General features: G+C 35.2%; 2 protein-coding genes across 2 annotated transcripts; one reads left to right on the plus strand and one right to left on the minus strand.

The window, feature by feature from the left end:
• The first annotated feature begins 1,771 nt into the window (after positions 1 to 1,771).
• On the plus strand, positions 1,772 to 12,492 carry LOC124378013 (kynurenine 3-monooxygenase). The gene is made up of 15 exons (XM_046837462.1): positions 1,772 to 1,988; positions 2,443 to 2,512; positions 2,757 to 2,854; positions 3,703 to 3,792; positions 4,532 to 4,580; positions 4,780 to 4,867; positions 5,078 to 5,243; positions 6,376 to 6,447; positions 7,166 to 7,287; positions 8,109 to 8,256; positions 8,510 to 8,567; positions 8,794 to 8,876; positions 9,603 to 9,704; positions 11,122 to 11,181; positions 11,733 to 12,492. The coding sequence occupies exons 1-15, from the start codon at positions 1,920 to 1,922 to the stop codon at positions 11,877 to 11,879; spliced, it is 1,422 nt and encodes a 473-aa protein (XP_046693418.1). The 5' UTR covers positions 1,772 to 1,919; the 3' UTR covers positions 11,880 to 12,492.
• A 530-nt stretch (positions 12,493 to 13,022) lies between these two features.
• opn3 (opsin 3) lies at positions 13,023 to 19,669 on the minus strand. Its single transcript, XM_046837474.1, has 4 exons — positions 19,095 to 19,669; positions 15,875 to 16,194; positions 14,439 to 14,690; positions 13,023 to 14,281 (listed from the first exon to the last, which is right to left on the minus strand). The coding sequence occupies exons 1-4, from the start codon at positions 19,393 to 19,395 to the stop codon at positions 14,018 to 14,020; spliced, it is 1,137 nt and encodes a 378-aa protein (XP_046693430.1). The 5' UTR covers positions 19,396 to 19,669; the 3' UTR covers positions 13,023 to 14,017.
• Between the last annotated feature and the right edge of the window lie 1,962 nt (positions 19,670 to 21,631).

Genomic DNA, 21,631 nt, shown 5'->3' on the forward strand with positions numbered 1-21,631 from the left:
ACACTGAGGAAACCAAACTTCCATCCTTCCATCCTCATTCTGCTTGCACATCGAGCGACTGCAACCAACAAAGTGACCAGAGACCGGTTCTTCTTTCAACGAAGACTGGTGACTATTAGCAATAACTAGTGGCCATTGGCCAACCATGCAGCAAAAGTTCAACTCTCAACAAATATGTAGCAACTTAGTGCAGCACACCAATGGGAGTAAAGACAGTAGATCACACATGAGACAAGTGAACTTGAACTTTTGAACTCCTCATGAACTCCATATAAAATCCTGTTTTATTGTAAAAGGTAGACTGTTATCTGACCACTTAATGGCAAAAAGTAGTAAGAACATCCAGTAATGACAGTTATTAAAATCGCTGCATGTGTAAAGGCAGTGCCAGTTCTCTAGATTGGCTCCAAAGTCTCCATTAATCAATGAATAAAAAAAGTGTTTACTGAAGTTAGAAAAGTAATTTTGTTTTTTCGGATTTTGTTTGTGATTTCCAGTGGTCAGCAGCATAACTCATTTTGGCATTGAGTAAAAGACAGGAGGCGGAGCTGGAGGTAGCAGAGCTGAAGTTGTTAAGGTTGTCGTTATTAGAGGGACAGCGCATGTAGGACGTTTTGGTGACAAGGTGAGGGAGGCGAGATTGAGGTGGTTTGGACATGTGCAGAGGAGGGACATGAGTTATATTGGTAGGAGAATGCTGAGGATGGAGCCACCAGGAAGGAGGAAAAGAGGACGGCCAAGGAGGAGGTATATAGATGTGGTGAGGGAGGACATGCAGGAAGTTGGTATGAAAGAGGCAGATGTAGAGGACAGGGTGGTATGGAGACAGATGATCCGCTGTGGCGACCCCTAATGGGAGCAGCAGAAAGAAGAAGAAGCAACATAACTCATTTTGAATGTGCTAATTTACTGGTTGGTTTAACCTTTTTTTTTTTTTTTTAAAGACACACTTTACATACAAAACGCATGAACAGCTAACATCAACATTTTTCCATCCTCTGATTGGTTGGTCAGAGGGAAACTGTTACAGCCAAGTTCCACTGGCAAAACATGTTCGACTGGCAAAATGCGGCTCATGTGTGCTCTGCTTTCTTCACTCCCACTGGTGTTCTGCACTATGTCGCTCTGCACACATTAGTACATCTGAGTTAGATTTTTTTATGCCTACGGAGGAAGAGAAATTGATTTGGTCTCGGATATACTTTAAAATCACTTTTCAAGAAAAGCTAGACATTGTGAAAAGAGGTCGGCCAACCCCGAAGCTAGCTAGCTTGCCTCAGCCCGGGAAAGGGTTTGTTCTTTACGTCCACACCAGTGAATACAAGCAATACCACTGGACTACAGCCTTTTGAGGAGCGGTGGAAATTATAAGTCTGTTGTAATTTATTTACATGTTTATGTTTTTGTCATGTTATTAGACAAATATTGATTCTGAACTGCTCCAGATGATGTAGGTGCACAGTTGTGGTTGTAGTGTAGAGGTTTGGAGTTGTCTTAACTGGGTTTCTTAATTATATTTACAGTCCATTTGTGAAATGCCTCTCTCTCTCTCTGTAATGCCACGTGTTATTATATTGCATTTTTGTATAGTATTGATGGCTTGTATAATCATGACGTGATAGTGGAGGTATTAAGAGGTGGATTAAAGTCGGGTAAATCCCTACTGAAGGCCCAGGTACCAAATGCACGTCCCGCCACTGGTTAACAGTCACGTGTTCCTCATGCGAGCTTTGAACCCATGTCTCTATTTGTAGTCCTTCATGTTTGTACACATATTTTCATCTACCTGAACACACACAGCTTGCAGGGAGCTAGCATTTTTCTTATGTTTATTTTTTTACTTGCTATTATTTGTTTTCTCCAATAGGTTTTGTATTTCTACTTAGTTCTTTTCTGAGCTAAAGCTAGTCTGCACCAACATGGACTTCTCCAGTAAGAAGATTAAATTAACCAACAAGAAAAAAGTTGCTGTTGTAGGAGGAGGCTTGGTAAGCTATCTTTAAGACCTCCTTCATTATACAGTTCAATGATTTTCTGTTTAACCTAAAACCGATATTGTTTCCTGATTGACTTTACTAGATTTTAATTTTCAAATGTAATAAGAGTATAGATTATTTTAAGAGGTACATAAGCATAAGTAAAATAGGTTAGATATTTTAAAATATTCTAAAATAAAAATGTAATAAATAATAATAATAATAAATGTCATATTGCTGTAATTATTGACCAAAAACGACAAAATAACTAACGTGTACTTAAACTGTGGGAAATCATGAACAATGTAGAAATGTACAAAACAAAGTTCTTTAAATTGTATTAATACAGATTTTCTTTTACAGAAAATATATTTTATGTACATTGTATAGTGTATATTTGTTTACTATCATGTATTAATGTATTTCTTTTTAAACATATGACAGAATGCCTTTTGTCTTTATTTAGGTCGGTGGCTTAAATGCATGCTTTCTTGCAAAAAGAGGATTTGAGGTCACAGTCTTTGAAAGTCGAGAAGGTATGTTGGTATTAATGGCTGGGAGTGTTTAAGTGCATTTATTATATATACCTTTATAAACAGCTGGGATCTACTTCTTAAATACAATATTATAGAGGTGAAATATGGAACAGAGATTTCTACTACTATGATGATTATAATAAAGATGATTATTATTATTATTATTATTATTATTATTATTATTATTATTATTATTATTAGTGTGTTGAATGTTAGTGTTTGACTGACTTTAATTCCTCAACAGATATCCGTTGTGCCAAAACAATAAAGGGCAAGAGTATAAATCTAGCCCTCTCCCATAGAGGGCGCCAAGCTTTAAAACATGTTGGAATGGAGGACAAAGTATTTTTTATTAATGCCTTTTTTTTACTTATATATGTTATATTGAAATTCTAATTTAATTATTAAAAAAAATGTATTTGCCACATGCATAATCATAGACAGTATGAGATGCAGTGAAATGCTACATATACACTACATGGACAAAAGTTTGTGGAAACCTGCCGATAAGATTCATATGTGCTTTTTGAACATCCCATTCCACATTTAGTTCCCATTTACTCTTCTCATAGACTTAACATGCTCCACTAGATATTGTAGTGTGTTTGTGGAGATTTGTGCTCAATCAGCCACAAGGGCGTAGGCATTACTGATGTAGGGTGAGGAGGCCTGGGTTGCATTCAGTGGGTCAAAATCATCTTATCTAGCATTATAATGCTGGAACAGGTTTGAGTCTTATGGTTCACATGAAGGGAAAATATAATGCTACTGCATCCTAATACATTTTATAGACTTGTGTGCCTTCAATTTTTGGCAACAATTTGGGGAAGAACCACATATAGCTGAAAAAAAATCAGGTGTCCCAATACTTTTGTCCATATAATGTGTGTGTGTGTGTGTGTGTGTGTGTGTGTGTGTGTGTGTGTGTGTGTGTGTGTGTGTGTGTGGGTGTGTGTGGGTGTGTGTGTCCGTGTCCATTGGAGTAAAATTAGACACCCACCATGTTTTATCAAATTTTAGCATTTGTTAGTCATTGTTTAGGTACCATTCTCTGATTAAACTTTAGATAAAAAATTTAATTTAGTTTACATGAGGTAAGATGAAATAGTTTAAACCCATGTTTGAATTTAAAACCTTGTGATGTTTTAAATATATATCATGTTTAATGTTTTGCTGTCTGTCAAATGCAGATTGTGTCCAATGGCATCCCAATGCATGCTCGTATGATCCACAGTGTGAATGGAAAATGTTCTCCTATACCATATGGAAGAAAAGGTCAGGTATGCCAGGATCAGTATTATTTTGTTTCAAAACAGAAGTTTGGGACTGTTTTGATTATGGTATGGTTGACTGTAATAGAAATTATTTCAGCCTAGACTGTGAATGGTTAAAGTGTGCACATCTCTTTTTTCAAGGCCAGAGTCCATTAAAGTTTAGTGATTTTCCCGCTTTGACATACTGTACTTTTAACCCGTGGAAATTAACTGCTGCGTTAGTTCAGGTGAATCAGGTGTTTTTGAGAAGACAAATCATAGCTGCCTCTGGTTCAAATACTTTTTTGTATTAATAAGAAGCACATAATAGTCGTAAAATATATTTTGGATAAAGTGCACTCTATGTAAAAGCACAGGAATAAGAGGAACTCTGACATATATAACAGACCTCTTTCAATTGGGAATATCATAAACACATGATATGTTTAGGTGGAAATCTGGTCATTTTTTTGTTAAATAATGTTTTTAATGTAAAAAATGTGCAGTGGATACTAATATGTATAAAGTTATGTCATTATTGTCCAGTATGTTTTAATTCAATATTTACATTTGATAAGTTAATTGTATTACAGGAAAGTGACAAGCAACAGCTGGAACATGAAAATAGAATTTAAACTGATTTAGTATTTACTGCATTGATTACGATATTTTTTGCCATTAGCATTCTACCATCTCCATTGCTAATTAATTAATTGCCATACCATCTCCACTTAATAATTTTCTTCAATGTCATGTTTTCTTTCAGTACATTCTGTCTGTAGGCAGAGCCAACCTCAATAAGGAGCTGCTAACAGGTATGCATATGTATTTTTATGGATACCAGTACTTATCATAACTATTAATAATCCACTCAGGTGACGGACATTCAGTGGTCTTGTGAAAATCTTTTAGACATGTACACAATGATGCAAGTGTGTACTACTGAGCTTTTTATTAAATTCTACTATCATGTAAAACGTGTGAAATGTGCTTTGACATATCTTCCCACTCCAGCGGCTGAGGCATATCCAAACACACAACTGAACTTTAATCATAAACTGCTTGACTGGAACCCAGAAACAGGGACTATGACCTTTCTTGGGTAAACAGTGTATTTACCTGTTTTATGATTTGCTAATTTCACATAATGTTGTTTAAGAAAAGAGAAGAATAGTTCCCCAAAAGCATTCATCCAGTAATGTTGATGTAATAAAATAAATAAAGTAAATAACTAAATAAATCTGTAAGTTTATATACATTAGTGTATCTTCTGAAACGATGCTGATGTTGATATGTTGTCTGTTTTTTGTAGGCCTGATGGGACTGAAAAAGATTTCCAAGCAGATCTCATAGTCGGCTGCGATGGTGCCTTTTCTGCCACAAGGAAGCAGTTTTTGCGTCGCAGTCGCTTTGATTATAGCCAGACCTACATCCCCCATGGATACCTTGAGCTCACTATGCCACCAAGAAATGGTGATGTAAGTTATGGCAGCCATCTCAGACCTGCAATATTTACAGTTATAGGAAAAAGAAAGTACATCCTTTTTTTATTTCTATTTTACTTATCAAGGCCTAAATTAATTTTTTGTGATTCTCAACAACTTTTCTAACCAAACTACCTCGGGTAGCAACAAAAAACACAACAGGCTTTAATATGTAAACCAACATTCAAAGACCAGGTGGGGAAAAATAGTACATCATATAATTCCGTAATATGTAAAACCAGCTTAAGGAACAATGATTTTCTTTGGAATGTTGCTTCACTTTATGGAAGTTTGAGGGTGTTTGTTCAGGCACAGCTCTCCTATGATCCGCCCACAGCATCTCAATGAGTGTGAGGTCTGGACTTGTCCATTCCAAAACCTTGGTTTGTTTTCCTTCTTTTTTTTTTCTTTAGATATTATTGTTTTTTCTGATGTGCCTGATATCATTGTCCTGTTACATAACCCAATTTTCCTAATTTTATTTATTAGTGCTTATTGTACATAATGATCAAACATATTCTTATAAGTACAATATATTATTCCAGAAGTGATGCTATTCTCTTTTTAAAGAAAAGCTTGCCACCAGTACATAAACGCCATGCCTGTTTACTCCTTGTGTGAGCATGAGCTTAGCAGATTAATGTGAGTACAGAGGCCTGTAGATCACTTAATATAGCTATTAGGTTTTTTTTTTTATCTCATTATTAAATGGTCTGACCCTTTTTTAATAAATATCCCGAGCTTCTCAGTTTTTCAGGAAGATATTTAAGAATATCAAATATTCTCTTATTTTATTTTATTTTATTTTATTTTATTTTATTTTATTTTATTTTATTTCATTCTTTTTTTTTACCTAAATATTAGTGATGACATGATATAATTTTATTCCAATTTAATATCTTATGACTTCACCTTAATAGTTTATTTAATTAATATAGTAGGCATAAAGGATACTGTGTAATTTTATACAGTAATTAAGTTATTTATTCAAATTAACTGCTATAATCTGTTGATTAGGTTTACATATCTCCATTTTTAATTACAAATAAAAGAACCTTTAAGTACACAGTATTGTGCAATTTCTACTTTTTATATACAGTTTATTCTGCTTGTTTCTTATGTTCAGTTTGCCATGAAGCCCAATTTTCTTCATATCTGGCCCAGGAACACATTTATGATGATTGCTCTCCCAAACATGGTAGGTTTTAATTAGATGCATGACATGCATTTGAGAAGTATATACACTTTTGATTTTACAATTTTTAATAACTCCTACCTCATCTCTTTTGATCAAATATACTTAATTAACGCATACTGTATTTGTAAATGGGTAGCCAAATGTAGAGGGCTACACTTTGCCCCTGAATTGAAGATCTCATGATTGATGCAAATACCAAAAATCTGCTTCCTAAATATTTCTATATTTCAAATTAATTCAGTAAGTATTGTATCAAAGATGTCAGCTAGATAATGCTTCAAACTAACATGTAGGGATAGGGTTTTCTTGGTTTTAGCTGATGCTGCACTTAATTTCTAAAGCCTGCAAGAAGGTACAGAATAAAATCTTGTTTCATCTTCTTAACTCTATATGATCTAGTTTATTTTTTTGGAAGGCCTCTTTTTTTCCAGTTATTTAAAAACAACAGTCACTAGAAAGTTGCTTTTAAATTTGAGTATAGATGATACCAGAATCCCAATGATATGTAATGTATAATGCATACAGTAAGTATGTTCTTTTGCATTTATAATGACCCTTTTATTTGTTACAGCCAGAACCCCCTGTGCTGTTGTACGAAAAAATACAATCCTGGCATTTATATCATAATACAGTTTGAGAATAATACCATGATGTGGTATACATTTGGAATAGAACATGTTGTATTTGGATAAAAGACATTCAATCATGTGTTTCAAAGGACAAGACCTTCACCTGCACGCTCTTCATGCCGTTTGAGGAATTTGAGAAGATTACCACAGGCGATGAGCTGATGGCACACTTTCAGAAATATTTTCAAGATTCCATCCCACTCTTTGGAGTGTAAGAAATGTTAACTCTTTCTTTCTTTCTTTCTTTCTTTCTTTCTTTCTTTCTTTCTTTCTTTCTTTCTTTCTTTCTTTCTTTCTCTCTCTCTCTCTCTCTCTCTCTCTCTCTCTCTCTCTCTCTCTCTCTCTTTCTCTTATTTATTTCTGTCTGACTAGTGATCCTGTAGTGTGCATCACATAGGTACTATGTAAAAGCACAACTGTAAAATTGTAGGTCAGTTGATGCACTGCCCACAGTTATGAGGTATTAATTTGAGAAGAATAGGAGCTCAGATGACTTTGAAGAAATGGAAGCTGCCGAGCTGTGCAACACTTTTGTAAACAACAATCACACTTTCAGCCCTGCAAAGTGCGGTGCTGTGCTCTTTGATTTTCAATTTTCTCTGCAGTGCTGTGTTTAGGTTAAGCCTGTTGTTAAAATATAACCATAATTTTGTAAAACTATTACACAGATACACTATTTTTCAAATAGGAAATAATCAGATAATTTATTACACTATGATTAAATAATGTTTATTTATAAATACATTTATTATAAATGTTTTTTTCCTGTTATTGAAAATTAGATTTTAGGACAATTACGAGTAAAAAGAATATATTTTGTGGTTTTGAATCAATTGCTAATTTGGAGTTGGGCTTCAATAATCAAAATCATATAAGACCTTTTTTTTTTTTATAACAGTCAACAATTTTCTAACATTGTGTGGCTATAGTGTGTGTAGTGGCTTTGACAGTGTTTATGAAAAGCTGTGTATTAAAATCAGCTAGATCTAGGAATGTAGGTTTACAATCCTTACCATGTTTTGTATTTTTCAGTGATGTTCTAAAGAGGGACTTTTTCCAACTACCTGCCCAGGCCATGGTGTCAGTGAAGTGCTCTCCTCATCATTTAAATGAGAAATGTATTTTAATGGGGGATGCTGCTCATGCAGTGGTACCATTTTATGGTCAGGGAATGAATGCAGTAAGTATATAAGATGTTATGAACCAGTATTAAGTTTTTTTCATCCTATATCTTTACCTAAAGTTATTAAATATGTTATTCAATTGTTTAAACATATGTGGTTATATATTATGTACTGTCTAATATTTTTTTTTTATTTTACATGGTCAAATGGCAAGCACCCATATCTAGAGTCAGAAACAGTATAAAAGTTAGTTAAGGGTAATAAGTGAGTTATTTTTGAATATTTACCCTTTATTTACCTGTTTTTTAGGGCTTTGAGGACTGTCTTGTTTTTGATGAGATCCTGGACCAGTTTAATGAAGACTTGTGTAAGTCTATTTCACTATGTATTTTGTCACCTGCCGTTCGTGTAAAAAAATCTTTATTTATTAAAACGACTTTGATTATTTATACATTAATCATTATTAAAAAGGTAGGTTTCTATTATAGGACACAAGTTGTTGCCAAGAAGAGTGGTCAGTAATTCTGTTTGACGGAGAAGCAGTAAGCTATCATGAATGTATTCATATTTTTTTGTTTTGTTTTGTTTGGCAGCGGCTGTTCTCCCGGAGTACTCACGTGTTCGTGTACCTGATGATCATGCCATATGTGATTTGGCTATGTACAATTACATAGAGGTGACTGATTTTCTTATAAACTGTAGAATATATAAAATCATAGAATCTTAGCAATTGAAGTATAAGCTAAACACACTGGTAATGGCTTTATGGTAAATAGTACAACAGCTTGGTCCTTTTTGACTAGTGATGCTTTGTTTAGTGGATTTTCTTAAAAAAAAAAAAAAAAAAAGATTTAGGAAAGTGAACAAATAAGCAGTCCAGAAAGCCTTTACAATACAAAGTTTCAGCAAATTTTTATGTAAAAAAAACAACCCCAAAACAAAACATTAAACCTTAAAACATTAAAAGTTCAATCAAGTCAGATTATATTCCGACTAGATATAGCTGCCCAATATATCTAATGTAAAAAAACAGAAACCTGACTGTGCTTAGATTTAACCACAAACACATGTTTAGAATTCATTTCGATTCAATCAATTTGATTTTCTTGACATCTTCATGGTTTCATTATACTGTTAAAGCCATGGCCCACAAAGAAATGGCCAAGCAAGAACAGAATCTCATTATCATAATCAAGGGATCAATCCCTTTGTTTTTCAAATGATTTTAGTTTGTAACAAGTAGTGGAAAAAAATGTGACACGATTATCTGGGTGTTATTTTTGCTTTACAAAAAGTGTGCAATTTGTAATATCTGTGTGACTTTGCCCTCTTAGTTATGCGTTGTCTAAAACATCTGACGTTTTTGTGTATTGAATTAACAATTTGTTTTCTTATGTCCTAGATGCGGGCGCATGTGAATTCCAGGTACTTTCTGTTCCGTAAATATCTGGACAATGTACTCCATTTTTTCATGCCAAGAACAATAATCCCATTGTACACAATGGTAAGACATTTTATGGCGCATGTAACAAAAATAAAAACAAAGAAAAAAATCATATATTATATATATATATATATATATATATATATATATATATATATATATATATATATATATATATATATATATATATATGTGTATGTATGTATGTATGTATATATATGTATGTATATGTGTGTGTGTGTGTGTGTGTGTACATTAGGGCTATCAATTGATTAAAAAGAGAGCGAGAGAGAGAGCGAGAGAGAGAGAGTACTGTGAAAACATTTAGGCACCTGTATAACAAAATGCTCTACAGTAAGAATGCTCGTAAAAAAATGTTACATTTGAAGTGTTAATAGTTTTTTTTATTATTAATTACCAAAATGCAAAGTAAATGAACAGAAGAGAAATCTAAATTAAAATTTGGTGTGACCATCTTTTGCCAGAAGAACTGCATAAATTCTTTTAGATATACTTGCATTTCTAGGAACAGTTTTTCAAAGCATGTAGGTTTTTCCAAATATCTTGGAAAAATAATCACAAATCTTCTTTGGCTATAGGCCACATCAAATCTTCATGTAATCCCAGACAGACTTGATGATGATCAGGACTCTGTGGGACCCCTGAATGACACTGGCTGTATGTTTGTTATTGTTGTGCTGCACAATAGATTTGTGGCCAAACAGACACCTCCCTGGTGGTATGGCATGATGGATAAGTAACGTCCACCATGCTTAATTGTTACCTGCAGACACTCATTATTGTACAGTGTACCACTTTCTAGCCCTTTGGAAAACAACTTGCCTCCTGCTACAGCCAAATATTTCAGATTTTCCATTTTTTTGCTCCCCAGTTTCTATGTTTTCATGCATAGTTGAATCCCTTTGACTTGTTCATGTCAGATGTGTGGCCTTTTGGTCACTATTCTTAGATGAAGATCACATTTTGGAGTGTATCTGGGTCCCACTGGTATCCATTACTTCTTTGCTGATGGCACTTCTGGACATTTTCTGATGTCGAAGGACAGTAAACATGATGTGGTTTTCATAGAGAAAATTAAGTTTTTTTTGCTGACCACTGGATCTACAGTTATCATCATGACGGGTTCTTTGTGCTTTTTCAAAAGAGCTTGAACACATCTTGAAACCCTGGAATTATAGGGTATATGATATGTTGTGTCTTATTGCTGTGCTCTTGGCATGATGTAGGACCTATGATGTTGTTTCAGCTTGCAATTAGCACCCGCTCTGTATAATTGGTTAATCACACACCTGACTCTGTTCCTACAAATTCCCTGACTTTGTGCAAGTTTAAAGTAAGTATTAAAAGCCAAATAGAAGTCACATCACAACTGCCTAAAACTTTAGCACAGGTGTGTATGTATTGTATATATCTCAAATAAATAAAACAGAAATAACCTGAGTTTTTTTGCTTTCAGGTCACTTTTACTCGTACACGCTATCATGAAGCAGTGATTCGTTGGAAATGGCAAAACAAGGTAATCTTCAAAGCACTTAGAGTGTGTGAGTGTCTGAGTACATGTGTGTGTATTTGTTAGGGTTGTGTTGGGTGGGCTGGGGTGTTTTGCCGAACATACTGTTTACTGCAATGCTGCCAAGCCTCATTATAATGCACTTTTGTGCATTCCTGAAAACCCTTTGACATGTAGACTAAGGGTTAGTGGAAGTTGGAAGCAGTGTCCAAGCAACCAGAAAGACTGAAAGCTGGAGACATCCTTTTTAACATGCAGAACAAACTGCCAGTGTCTGGCAGATACCATTTGCATTAAATGCCAGATGTATCAGTTCCCTTTACTAAGCCCAAGTATGATTTTTTTTTTTTTAAGGTTGATTATCCAAAACTAACAAAAAAAATAAAAAATACCACTGGCATAAAAATATCTGCCAGCTGAACAATGTTTTTGTCTTAATTTTGATTTTATTGTAATCGTATAGTGCAATAATATATACTAAATCCATTACACAATACTAAATACAAATAAATCTATGACATTATTTTTAATGTTAATATTGTTCTTGTACTTTGCAGGTGATTACTCAAGGACTACTGCTTTTGGGAACAATGTCCGCAGCAGGAGCGACTTATCTTTTAGTCAAATACATTCCCCAAAAGTCCACTGGTAGTGTGGAGCAGCTATGGAACAAACTTCTTACTCTAAAGTGGTTCCAAAAGTAAGATTCCCCAAAAGAACATAGAAGATATTTCAGGACACCCTGGTCATTCTTCATACTTTTTTTGGCCACCCTTGTTTCAGCATATACTTTAATATCCTGTGATATTCTTAATCTCTTTACAATTTAATTAAATAAAGCCTTTTAAAGTTAAATAAAGCTTATAAAGGAGGGCTGACTGGGGTTAATCTTACTGAATTAAAGTAATTCTTATTAGATCAATTAATTATAAATCAAAGATCATAATTATAATCATTTATTATATCATTAATTATAAATCAAAACATCATTTGAAAATTGATGTTAGTATATAGTTTAGACCAGGTCCTGGTTTTTGTTGTATTTTAAATTGAAATGCAATGAAAATAATGTGGGAATAGAATTAGATATGGTGGTCAGACTTAAAGTTTTTTCCTTGTGAAAGCTGTTGAGGTCAAATACAGAGCTGAGAGACACATAGGGCTTTGATCAAAACTTGAGCAAAACCTTCAATATTGTATACACCTGCTCAGCTATATGTATAGACACCTTTACATAAAAGCTGTTAGCAGAGTAAATATGTATAATTTTTATTCAAAATTTTTAATGTTTATAGCATTAATTTTTATCTAAACAATAAATTCCGGCATTTCCCTAAACTTGCAGGAGTAGGTCTGTTCTTTTATATTGTCTAAAATTCAGCAATACTCCTCAGCTTGCTTATTCCTTACCACATACTATTCGAGTTGATTCTTCATGGTTGTTCAGGTTTATATAAAAAAAATCCCCAGCAAACTGAGCTTAATATTTGTTAACAGTTAAGTCATTAGACTAATTTTTAATATAGTTTTCCATAATCATCTTGGTTAATTGCACCATGAATGTGAGCCTTTGTGTCAACGGTGTGTATGCAGTCTGCTATTTAAGATGCTGCCCTATAAAACTATCATTCCTTTTCAATGTAAAGCTGCACTGGTGAGCATGGCCATAGGTGAGATTGGCCTATTTGATATAAAATGTACTTGCATCTGAATGTAGAAAATATCTAGGGATAGGCAACTGGAAGGTCATTTTATGGTGCTTGTACATCACAAGAGCTCAGTAAACCAAGACTGGAAGTGAAAAATTGTTTATAAGCTTTTTATTATTTTGTGAATAGAATTTTTCCTTTGGAAAGTCATTCTTACCATTTTTACATCAAATATATTCTGCTGATGTATTGTGCTGGTGAAGAAGCCTTTGACCTCATTGAATCATTTTTCTTTTTTTTTAATAACTTGTACAGAGTCTGTCAAAGATACTCCCTCTTTCAGAATCTTTTTTACAGTTCACAGTGAAGAACCTGATCCATGGTCGATATAGCCAGATATAGACATATAAGAACAACCTTCTTAATACAATACTCAAAAGTTGCATAAATAGTGATGCTGTAATTATGTTAAATGTAAACTCTTTTGACCATATTGCTTACATGAAAGTGGCCCTTTGTACCAGTGGCAAAAGTCTTTACTGTGAACATTAAGCAAAATAAGAAAACAATATGGTACAGTAGAAATCTGAATTTACTTCTTAAGAGCAGCAATATTTTATTATTTTTGTTTGTGCCATACACTAAAGACATTTCATTTTGAGATCATAAATAAATCAGAATTTCAGCACTGATTTACTAATATTCTCATCTATAAATGTTAAAAAAAAACAAAAAACAAACATCACTATAAAGACCAGTGACTGTGAATGACCAGAACTTGAGCAGCATTTCAACTCCTGAAGAGGAGACAAGAGGCAGAACCACCCCAAACTAACCAAACCTGAGATTGTGGTAACTGCTGTACAAGCTTGTAAATCTATACCAAAAAATACAATGCAACAATTTCATGGTCACTGGGTAGCTCAATGCAGTTATTCAAAAGCAAAAAAACTGCTTATATCCAACCAGTTATTGATTCTAAAGAAAGATATCTGTTCCAATAATTTTTCCAACCTAAACATCGGTTGGTCTACTTCCAAAGGTGCCAAATTCTGTGTTGTTTAACACATCTAGATGTAACAATCTCGAAATGTCTTTTTTTTTTCAATCCCAAACCCAAATCTCCTCAGTGTTTAGCAAAAACAAAAGAATTAGCTTGTAGTTCCAATGCTTCAAAAGTCCTTACAGTAAGGTCAAAGGGGTCGGACTTGAATCATGTTGATCTCTGATGACTCTTTACATTTGTAGCTGACATCCAGTGGGTCTGTATCATTGCTGGCAATAATGAAAACAATGGAAGAGGGGTTGAAAGTCACCCTTTTTTTAGGTTTGTCTTTACGGCTCTGAGACATCACAATGGGTCGTACTGGTTGTCTGGAGCAGGTCAGGGGGTGGTCCTTAATACAGCACTGCAGGCATCCCAGACGGGAGCACAATTGCAGCATGCAACGCCGGAACTAGTGAAATAGAATACACACACACGGAAAGAGATAAAGAGATATGACTCATGGAAAGCATGCCTTGTGTCGTACTTGATATACAATATGTATTGTGTTTTCCTGCATATCCTATGCCATGATTACTTGCTACAATTTTAGAGTGTACTTTCTTTACCTTCCTGCTCATAAAGCCATATATAATTGGGTTATAAACTGTGCTGGATTTGGCGAAGAATGAGGGAATGATGGCAACAGTGGGAGAGATGACATTCTGCTTGCCAAAAGCTACCAGCATGGAGACCACAGCATAGGGTGTCCAGCACAGCAGATAACAGAAAATCATCAGCAGGAACATGGCAGCCAACTTCTTCTCATAACGTAGAACCTTAATGATTTGCACGGTCTGCAGATCCTCAATGGAGCGCAACTACAATAAGAAATGGAGAGGAGTGTAAAAAAGATTCAATGTTAAAATTAAAATTAAAAAAGTTACTTTTTTTTATACTATTTTTCCCTCACATACCACTTGATCACTTGGATAATACAAACTATGTTCCCAACACAACTCATAGTAACAGCACATGACAGAAATGGTGAATTAGATGTGAATTAAGTAAAATGACAAGAAAATGGTGTCTCCACGTGAATTACTAATAACATATTTCTTCACATATTTGCTATAACTACATTTGCCAATGACCAGTGAAATTTCATTCACTGGCAAAAACCAAAACGGATAAAAACTAGGTCACCCCTAGGTGGCATAGTAGCACTATTAAGAAGATTCGGTCAAAGTGTGGCAAGTTAATGCTTTGATACTTTTCTTTTTTATTTCTTTCTGCAGAGTAAATGTGTGTTTGTTAGTGTACAGCAAGAGGCTTTTTTTCTGTGCACAGGTGTCATTAACTGGTGGAGGCTGCTTCTGTTCATTCAAGTTTAATGGTAATTTCTATTCACAAACGTCCTTCTTTCCTTGGGCCTGATTTAATTACAGAGACAGAGATTTGCCTCCTGACCTTTTCAATATGCCATGAAGACATCATGGCAGATAAACTCTTCAGCACAGTTGGAATAATTTTGAATATATATTTAATTCTCTGGAAAGTGCATCAGAGTTACTGAAACAATGAATGGCGTGAAGAACAAACCCTGCTGAGTGCTATTGCATTTTCATGTGTACATAACAGCATGTGTATAAAATATTCCTCTGTGCTGGTGCAATGTCTGCAGTGACCTAAATACAACTGCAAAAGGGCTTAGACTAAATGAAAAATTTCCCAGTCTCTAAGCTTTAAGATATGTCCGAGTGAGTAGATTCAGATCTGAACAAAATATTCTGCCTCTAAAATACATAGAATGCAAAAAGGGGCATTCTTTCAATAGGCAGAATTTTTTTTTTTTCATTTTCATTAGAATAGCAGACACAGATTATATTTTCTAAATGGTCTATCTCTTCCTGTTTGGTAGAGACAGTAGAGACATAAAGACATTTGACATTTTTGAGTTGTTTTTCAGAACAAACATAATTGACATGCATTTAACAGTATGTGCCCATTATGTGTCAAAGAATATAATTAGATATATAATCATTCAAGAGCTTTTTATCCTTACCATGTGGACAGCGTACAAAATATTTCCATAGCAGTAGGCCATGATCCCCACAGGAACGAAGAAACAGGCAAGGAGGAAGAGAAGTATGAAAGAGGCATCATTGGGGTCTTTAGAGGCCCAGTCCAAAGAACAGCCCAGCTGGTGGATCTCCAGGGTGTACCTGTTCCAGCCGAGAAGAGGCGCTCCGGTCCATGCAAGTGAGTAGAGCCAGATGTGGGTGATGGCTCGCCAGGCCCAGGGAAAGTCAATGACCTTGGCATGTACCACTCGAATGTACCGTTCATATGCAAGGGAACATAGAGTCATGATGGACACAATACCTGAGTGTGGCAGAGAGAAGAAACAATTTATTTAGCACAAAATCTGATGGATATCAGACACTTAAGTGGATTTACAGTTTTTTGCTACCTGTTATGTTAAAGCTGTTGTTTTTAGGATTCATGGTTTATAGCTTCAGGATTCATTTGATTATGACCGCTTGATATAATGTATTTTGGAAAACCATTGCAAACTATTCCTATTATTGTAGGGTTTTTGGAAGGAAGCATTTTAAAAGTTCAATAAAAGGTAAAGGCATATATTTTTGCATTGAGAGATATGGAAAACAACCAGCCCAAAAATCTCTCAGATTCATGTTAAATTTGATAGATGATTTATGTACTAGGATGAGGACATTCTGGTACAAAAGCCTAGTTTCTGACTTTCCCTTTTAATCAAAGCTAGACTAATCTTGCCTTTTTATAAAAAATAAAATAAAATATGTATAATTTTAAACCACTGTATTCTAATGTAGACACATACCCTCTCATTGCCTCTGACTTCATAATTACGATCTAAATGTACATCCAAATACGTACCTGCTTTGTAACAACATGAATTGTTAAAACCTATATACAAATGAAACTGAGCTCAAATAAACTAAGCTTTCTACAAAAAGCTTATGGTTGACACTGGGTTAAGTTTGCTTTTCTGTTTAAACCAGTGCATTGAATGGATTTTTTTTGTGGAAAGCTACCGGTTGATCTGTGAGATTTCTATTATTAACATTCTCTAAGCGATTGGTGTAAGGGCATGTGCAAAGCTGATACAGTTCAAAGCCAAACTCCTTTATGTAACCTTGAAAGCTTCTAGAGATCTGGCAGTGCAATGTTTACAAGTGCTGCTGCTAGTAGACTAAGTGCAAATCCCTGTTTTCCTTTAACATAGTGGTGACCAAAATCTAGGTCATACACACACATTTTCTCCCTACCTCCTTCCACAGTTATTAGAATGAAATGCTGGTGTCTGTCTGTCACCTACGCAGCTGCTCTTTGTCGAACTCATCTGAGAGGCAGTGCAGTTAAAATTGTAGGATGTTTTACTAAACACATCATAGTTACATTGACCTAACCACCCAGATATGTATAAATGAAGCGACTATGATGAAACGTGTGTTGTGCAGTCCATGTTGTACATGAGTGATCTCTATTTTATATAAGTCTTATAATGATATAAGTCTTTTAATTGGGGGGGTCTTGTCTTGATGATGGGAGAGTTGCAGTCTTCTCCAGCACATCACAAGGATTCTCAATGGACTCTGTGGTGACCAATCCGTGTGTGAAAATTATGTCTCATGCTCCCTAACCCACTCTTTCACAATTTAAGCCTGAAGAATCCTGGCTTTGTCATGTTGGAATATGCTCGTTCCATCAGGGAAGAAAAAATACATTGATTGAATGATCTGGTCATTCAGTATATTCAGGTAGTCAGCTGACCTCATTCTTTGGGCACATAATGTTGCTGAACCTAGACCTGACCAACTGCAGCAACCCCAGATCATAGCACTGCCCCCACAGGCTTGTACTGTAGGCACTAGGCATGATGGGTGCATCAGTTCATCTGCCTCTCTTCTTACCCTGAAGCACCCATCAATCTGGAACAGGGTAAATCTGTACTCATTAGACCACATGACTGCCTTCCATTGCTCCAGAGTCCAATCTTTATACTCCCTAGCAAATTGAAGCCTTTTTTCCGATTAGCCTCACTCATAAGTGGCTTTCCTACACAATCCCTTGAGTTTCCTACGCATTGTACGTGTGAAAATGCTCTTAATTTTCACTATTAAACATAGCCGTGAGTTCTACTGTTGTTTTTTTACAATTTGATTCCACCAAACATTTAAGAGATCACCGAATATGATCATTCAAGATTTATTTACGACCACATTTCTTCCTCGAAGATGATGGCTCCCCACCATCCTTCCAGTTTTTTATAATGCGTTGGACAGTTCTTAACCCAATTTTAGTAGTTTCAGCAATCTCCTTAGATGTTTTCTTTGCTTGATGCATGCCAATAATTTGAATGTTCTGAAGCAGATTCACATATTTTCCACAACCGCAGGATCTTTCTTCCAACATGGTTGTTTAAGAAATGAGAAGCTACTCACTGCAGTAGTTGGGGTTAAATAACTTGTTGCCAGCTGAAACATAATCATCCATGTAGTAATTATTCAATGGGAGGCTCTTACTTATTTGCTTAGTTAAATCCAGGTGGTGACTTTTATTTGGACAGGCAGTGTATAACTTTTGTATGTGTAATTTCAGTAATAAAAGTAAAAAGCGTGTCAGTAGACAAAACATATTAAACCTTGGAGGATGGTCTACAACAGTCATTGGGTTTCACTTTTGTCGTGTCAAGAACAGGAATTTGAGGCACAAGTGAGCACAGACTCATTAAAAAAGTCGATTCTGTAAAATGTTTGCATTTTTGCAATCTTCAACTGTCCAACTTATTTGGTGAGTCAGGAGTGGGAACTGATCTGGTTGGATTCTGGTTCTGGTGTTTTATATGAACAGTGAAGTGATGTGAACAGTGATACGACAGTACAAGACAATGGAACAGACAGTAACTCAAGCACTGGATCAAATCAAATACTCACAAAGATATAAAGATACACTGCCATGTCTGGGTGATATAATACTGAACATTGCATGCATGCTCTCTTGGATTGATGATGAGTCAAAAAAGCTGACACATACTAGACTGAAATACTAAAGCTGACCATATACTAAAGTCATTAATTGTAGGTGATAACATCAAACGTATACTTTGTGTACCTTTGTTGTATATCTCATTTAAAGCTCAGATTAAAGATATATAATATATTTTAGCATACTGGCATATTGGAAACAGCGTATATTCTAAACAGATCTTTCTGTATCCGCCAAAAAGAAGAACTAACCGAACAGATTGTTGCTGAATCCGTCCCACACACACGTCCTGGTGTCCCACACCCATCCTCGCTCCAAACACGAGACCAAGGTGAAATTAGTCCCGAACATCGACACCAGCAGGTCGCTCACACTGATGTTCACTAGCAGTAAGTTGGTGGGCGTCCGTAGCCTCTTAAACTTGAAGTAAAGTGCGAGGACGAGCAGATTGTTGCAGAAACCCAGCACGCCGATGGTTCCGATAGTAAACGCGAGAAGTTTGTACGTTCCGACGTGGAACATCCGAGTCCCAGTGCCGTTCACAGGAGTCATCGCAGGAGCAATCTGGAGTCTGCCATAACGTCTGATGCGCCACTGATGGCTGGATTGGTGGTCGCTCGGAGAAACCTACTGTAGCATAGACTAAGCGTCAAAGTCCTAGCTCGGGTGTCCTTCATCATCGACATCCTCTGGCTGGAGAACTCACTCTACTCAGCATGTGCACGAGCTGATGTGCGGACGCGCGCGCGCTCTCCAGTTACAGGGTCTCCATAATGAATGGCACTGACCACAATATCACTATTTACACCACTATTGTACAATGATGCAGTTTATATTTATATTTAGCTTCACACATGATCTAATGAAATACAAATATAAATTAATGCATTATTATTATTATTATTATTATTATTATTATTATTATTATTATTATTATTATTATCACTCCATTGAACAGGTTCTGAACTTTAAAGTGGCTGGCCCCTCAACTGTCTAAACCACTAAGTTATATAGTTAAAAAAGTAATGATTATTTATTGTAGTGTTTCAGCTACGTGCTCTAACACACCCAGCTCAGGGATCAATAACTAGTTGATTATTTGAGTCAGGTGTGAGAGAACAGCAGTGGAATTAAATTACTTTTTATGGCACGCTGACCTCCATCCCTCCTACAGTCATCCTTTTTTTTAAGATCGACCACCTAACCCATTAACGTGGAGGAACATTTAAAATTATATGATGTGTGGATAAATCTTAGCTGTGCCACTTAATTGCATCTCATTGGGTGCTATACATTCTATACAATTTGTGTTAATATTTCTCAAAAATGTATTATTTATCGTTTTAAGCATGAACATTTTGATTCTCAAATTATGTTTAACCTAGAAGTGTCAGTAAGCTGTTTAAAGATCCCAACATCACCATCATACCACTACAATGTCAATTTACCACCTGAATAAGTAATGTTCTGGCACCCAAGTAACATCTTGTTAAAATGTTTCTGAGGCCATTTGATGGCTGTGATAAAATATAGAAATGCATTTTAGAATGCTTTATTGAAACACTGACACTTTCTGTGGCTGCAAAATAGCTTTCTATTTTCTCTATAGGAAATTTTTACTCTTCGTTTAAAATAGATTGGAGAGTCATAAAATGGTGATAGGAATAAGATTTATGATGGATTTAGGTGTTTATAACTGATTCTTTGTAAAATATTTTAAATGGCATAATTATTGCAGTTGACCCTAACTCCCTAGCATATTCAATTATTTATTCTAAATAATATATATATAACAAAAGTCTATGCATGCATCTGATTTTTAGATCACAGAGCTAAAAAATATATTGCGTGGAAAAAAAGAACGGTGTAATTAGCATTTTAAAGTTTTAATACAGCTTCTACATGCTGCTCAGATGTTCCTTAGTTCAATTTTGTTGGAGGTTCTATTGTACATGGTTGTTTGTTTTTAATAATATTTGGGCATTAACATATTAAAATGAATGTTTATGTAATTTACTAAGACCAATATAGTCAGTGAAGTCACAGAATGTGGAAACAAACTGAAACGTGTAAATTCACTGTATGGTGTCATGTGGATATATTGGTTTAGGTTAACTGTAATCACTCACTTTCGACCTGTCAGGCAACTTTGCTGTCTTTGTTAATTGCCTCCAATTGCATTTATTTCTTGTTGCTTTGAAAATAAAACTAAGCAGATTTACCATAGCAGCAAAACATATCATGCCTAAATATAGCTAATTCTGACATTTTCTATCTATAATGCAATTAATACACTTAGCATTCAGGATGTCAGGGGCACAAGAGACAGTATTTAAAGAGCATTTCCACAATTCACACAATTCCACAATGAATATACACATGTATTTCTTTGCCTTAAGATGGAAATATGCAAAAATAAATTTTGACTACTGCAATTTGTCAGCGTCCTTAAAGACTAATTAAGGTGCAGCTACACCATGAGTGAGAAATCTTTCCATGACAGGGCACCAGCCACACATTCACTCACTATTTCACATTTTTCTATTTACACAAATAAAATAAATTATCCTAAATAATCACAAATACAGTAATGCTTTGCCATATCTAAATTGGGCAAAAATATTTTACATCTACAAGCAATTAAAGTAAATGAATTTCTACTTTAATGATTCCCGTAATACCAGCAGTGTAAACTTTCAGGGTTCTGTGTCCACTCTTCATATTCTGACTAGACTAGCTGGGTGCCCTCTCTTGGTGTATTTCTTTGTCACCCTCCACCTCCCCACCA

The sequence above is a fragment of the Silurus meridionalis genome, chromosome 2 (assembly GCF_014805685.1).
Source record: "Silurus meridionalis isolate SWU-2019-XX chromosome 2, ASM1480568v1, whole genome shotgun sequence".
Lineage (NCBI taxonomy): Eukaryota > Metazoa > Chordata > Actinopteri > Siluriformes > Siluridae > Silurus > Silurus meridionalis.

Bases quoted from the DNA above. Each gene is read 5' to 3' on its own strand.
- LOC124378013 (XM_046837462.1), top strand. From the start codon at position 1,920: ATGGACTTCTCCAGTAAGAAGATTAAATTAACCAACAAGAAAAAAGTT. The intron at 4,581-4,779 runs GTATGCATATGT...TTCCCACTCCAG, and splicing joins CAATAAGGAGCTGCTAACAG to CGGCTGAGGCATATCCAAAC. The intron at 7,288-8,108 runs GTAAGAAATGTT...TGTATTTTTCAG, and splicing joins TCCATCCCACTCTTTGGAGT to TGATGTTCTAAAGAGGGACT.
- opn3 (XM_046837474.1), bottom strand. From the start codon at position 19,395: ATGACTCCTGTGAACGGCACTGGGACTCGGATGTTCCACGTCGGAACG. The intron at 14,691-15,874 runs GTAAGGATAAAA...TTCTTATTGTAG, and splicing joins TTTTGTACGCTGTCCACATG to TTGCGCTCCATTGAGGATCT. The intron at 14,282-14,438 runs GTAAAGAAAGTA...CTATTTCACTAG, and splicing joins ATGGCTTTATGAGCAGGAAG to TTCCGGCGTTGCATGCTGCA.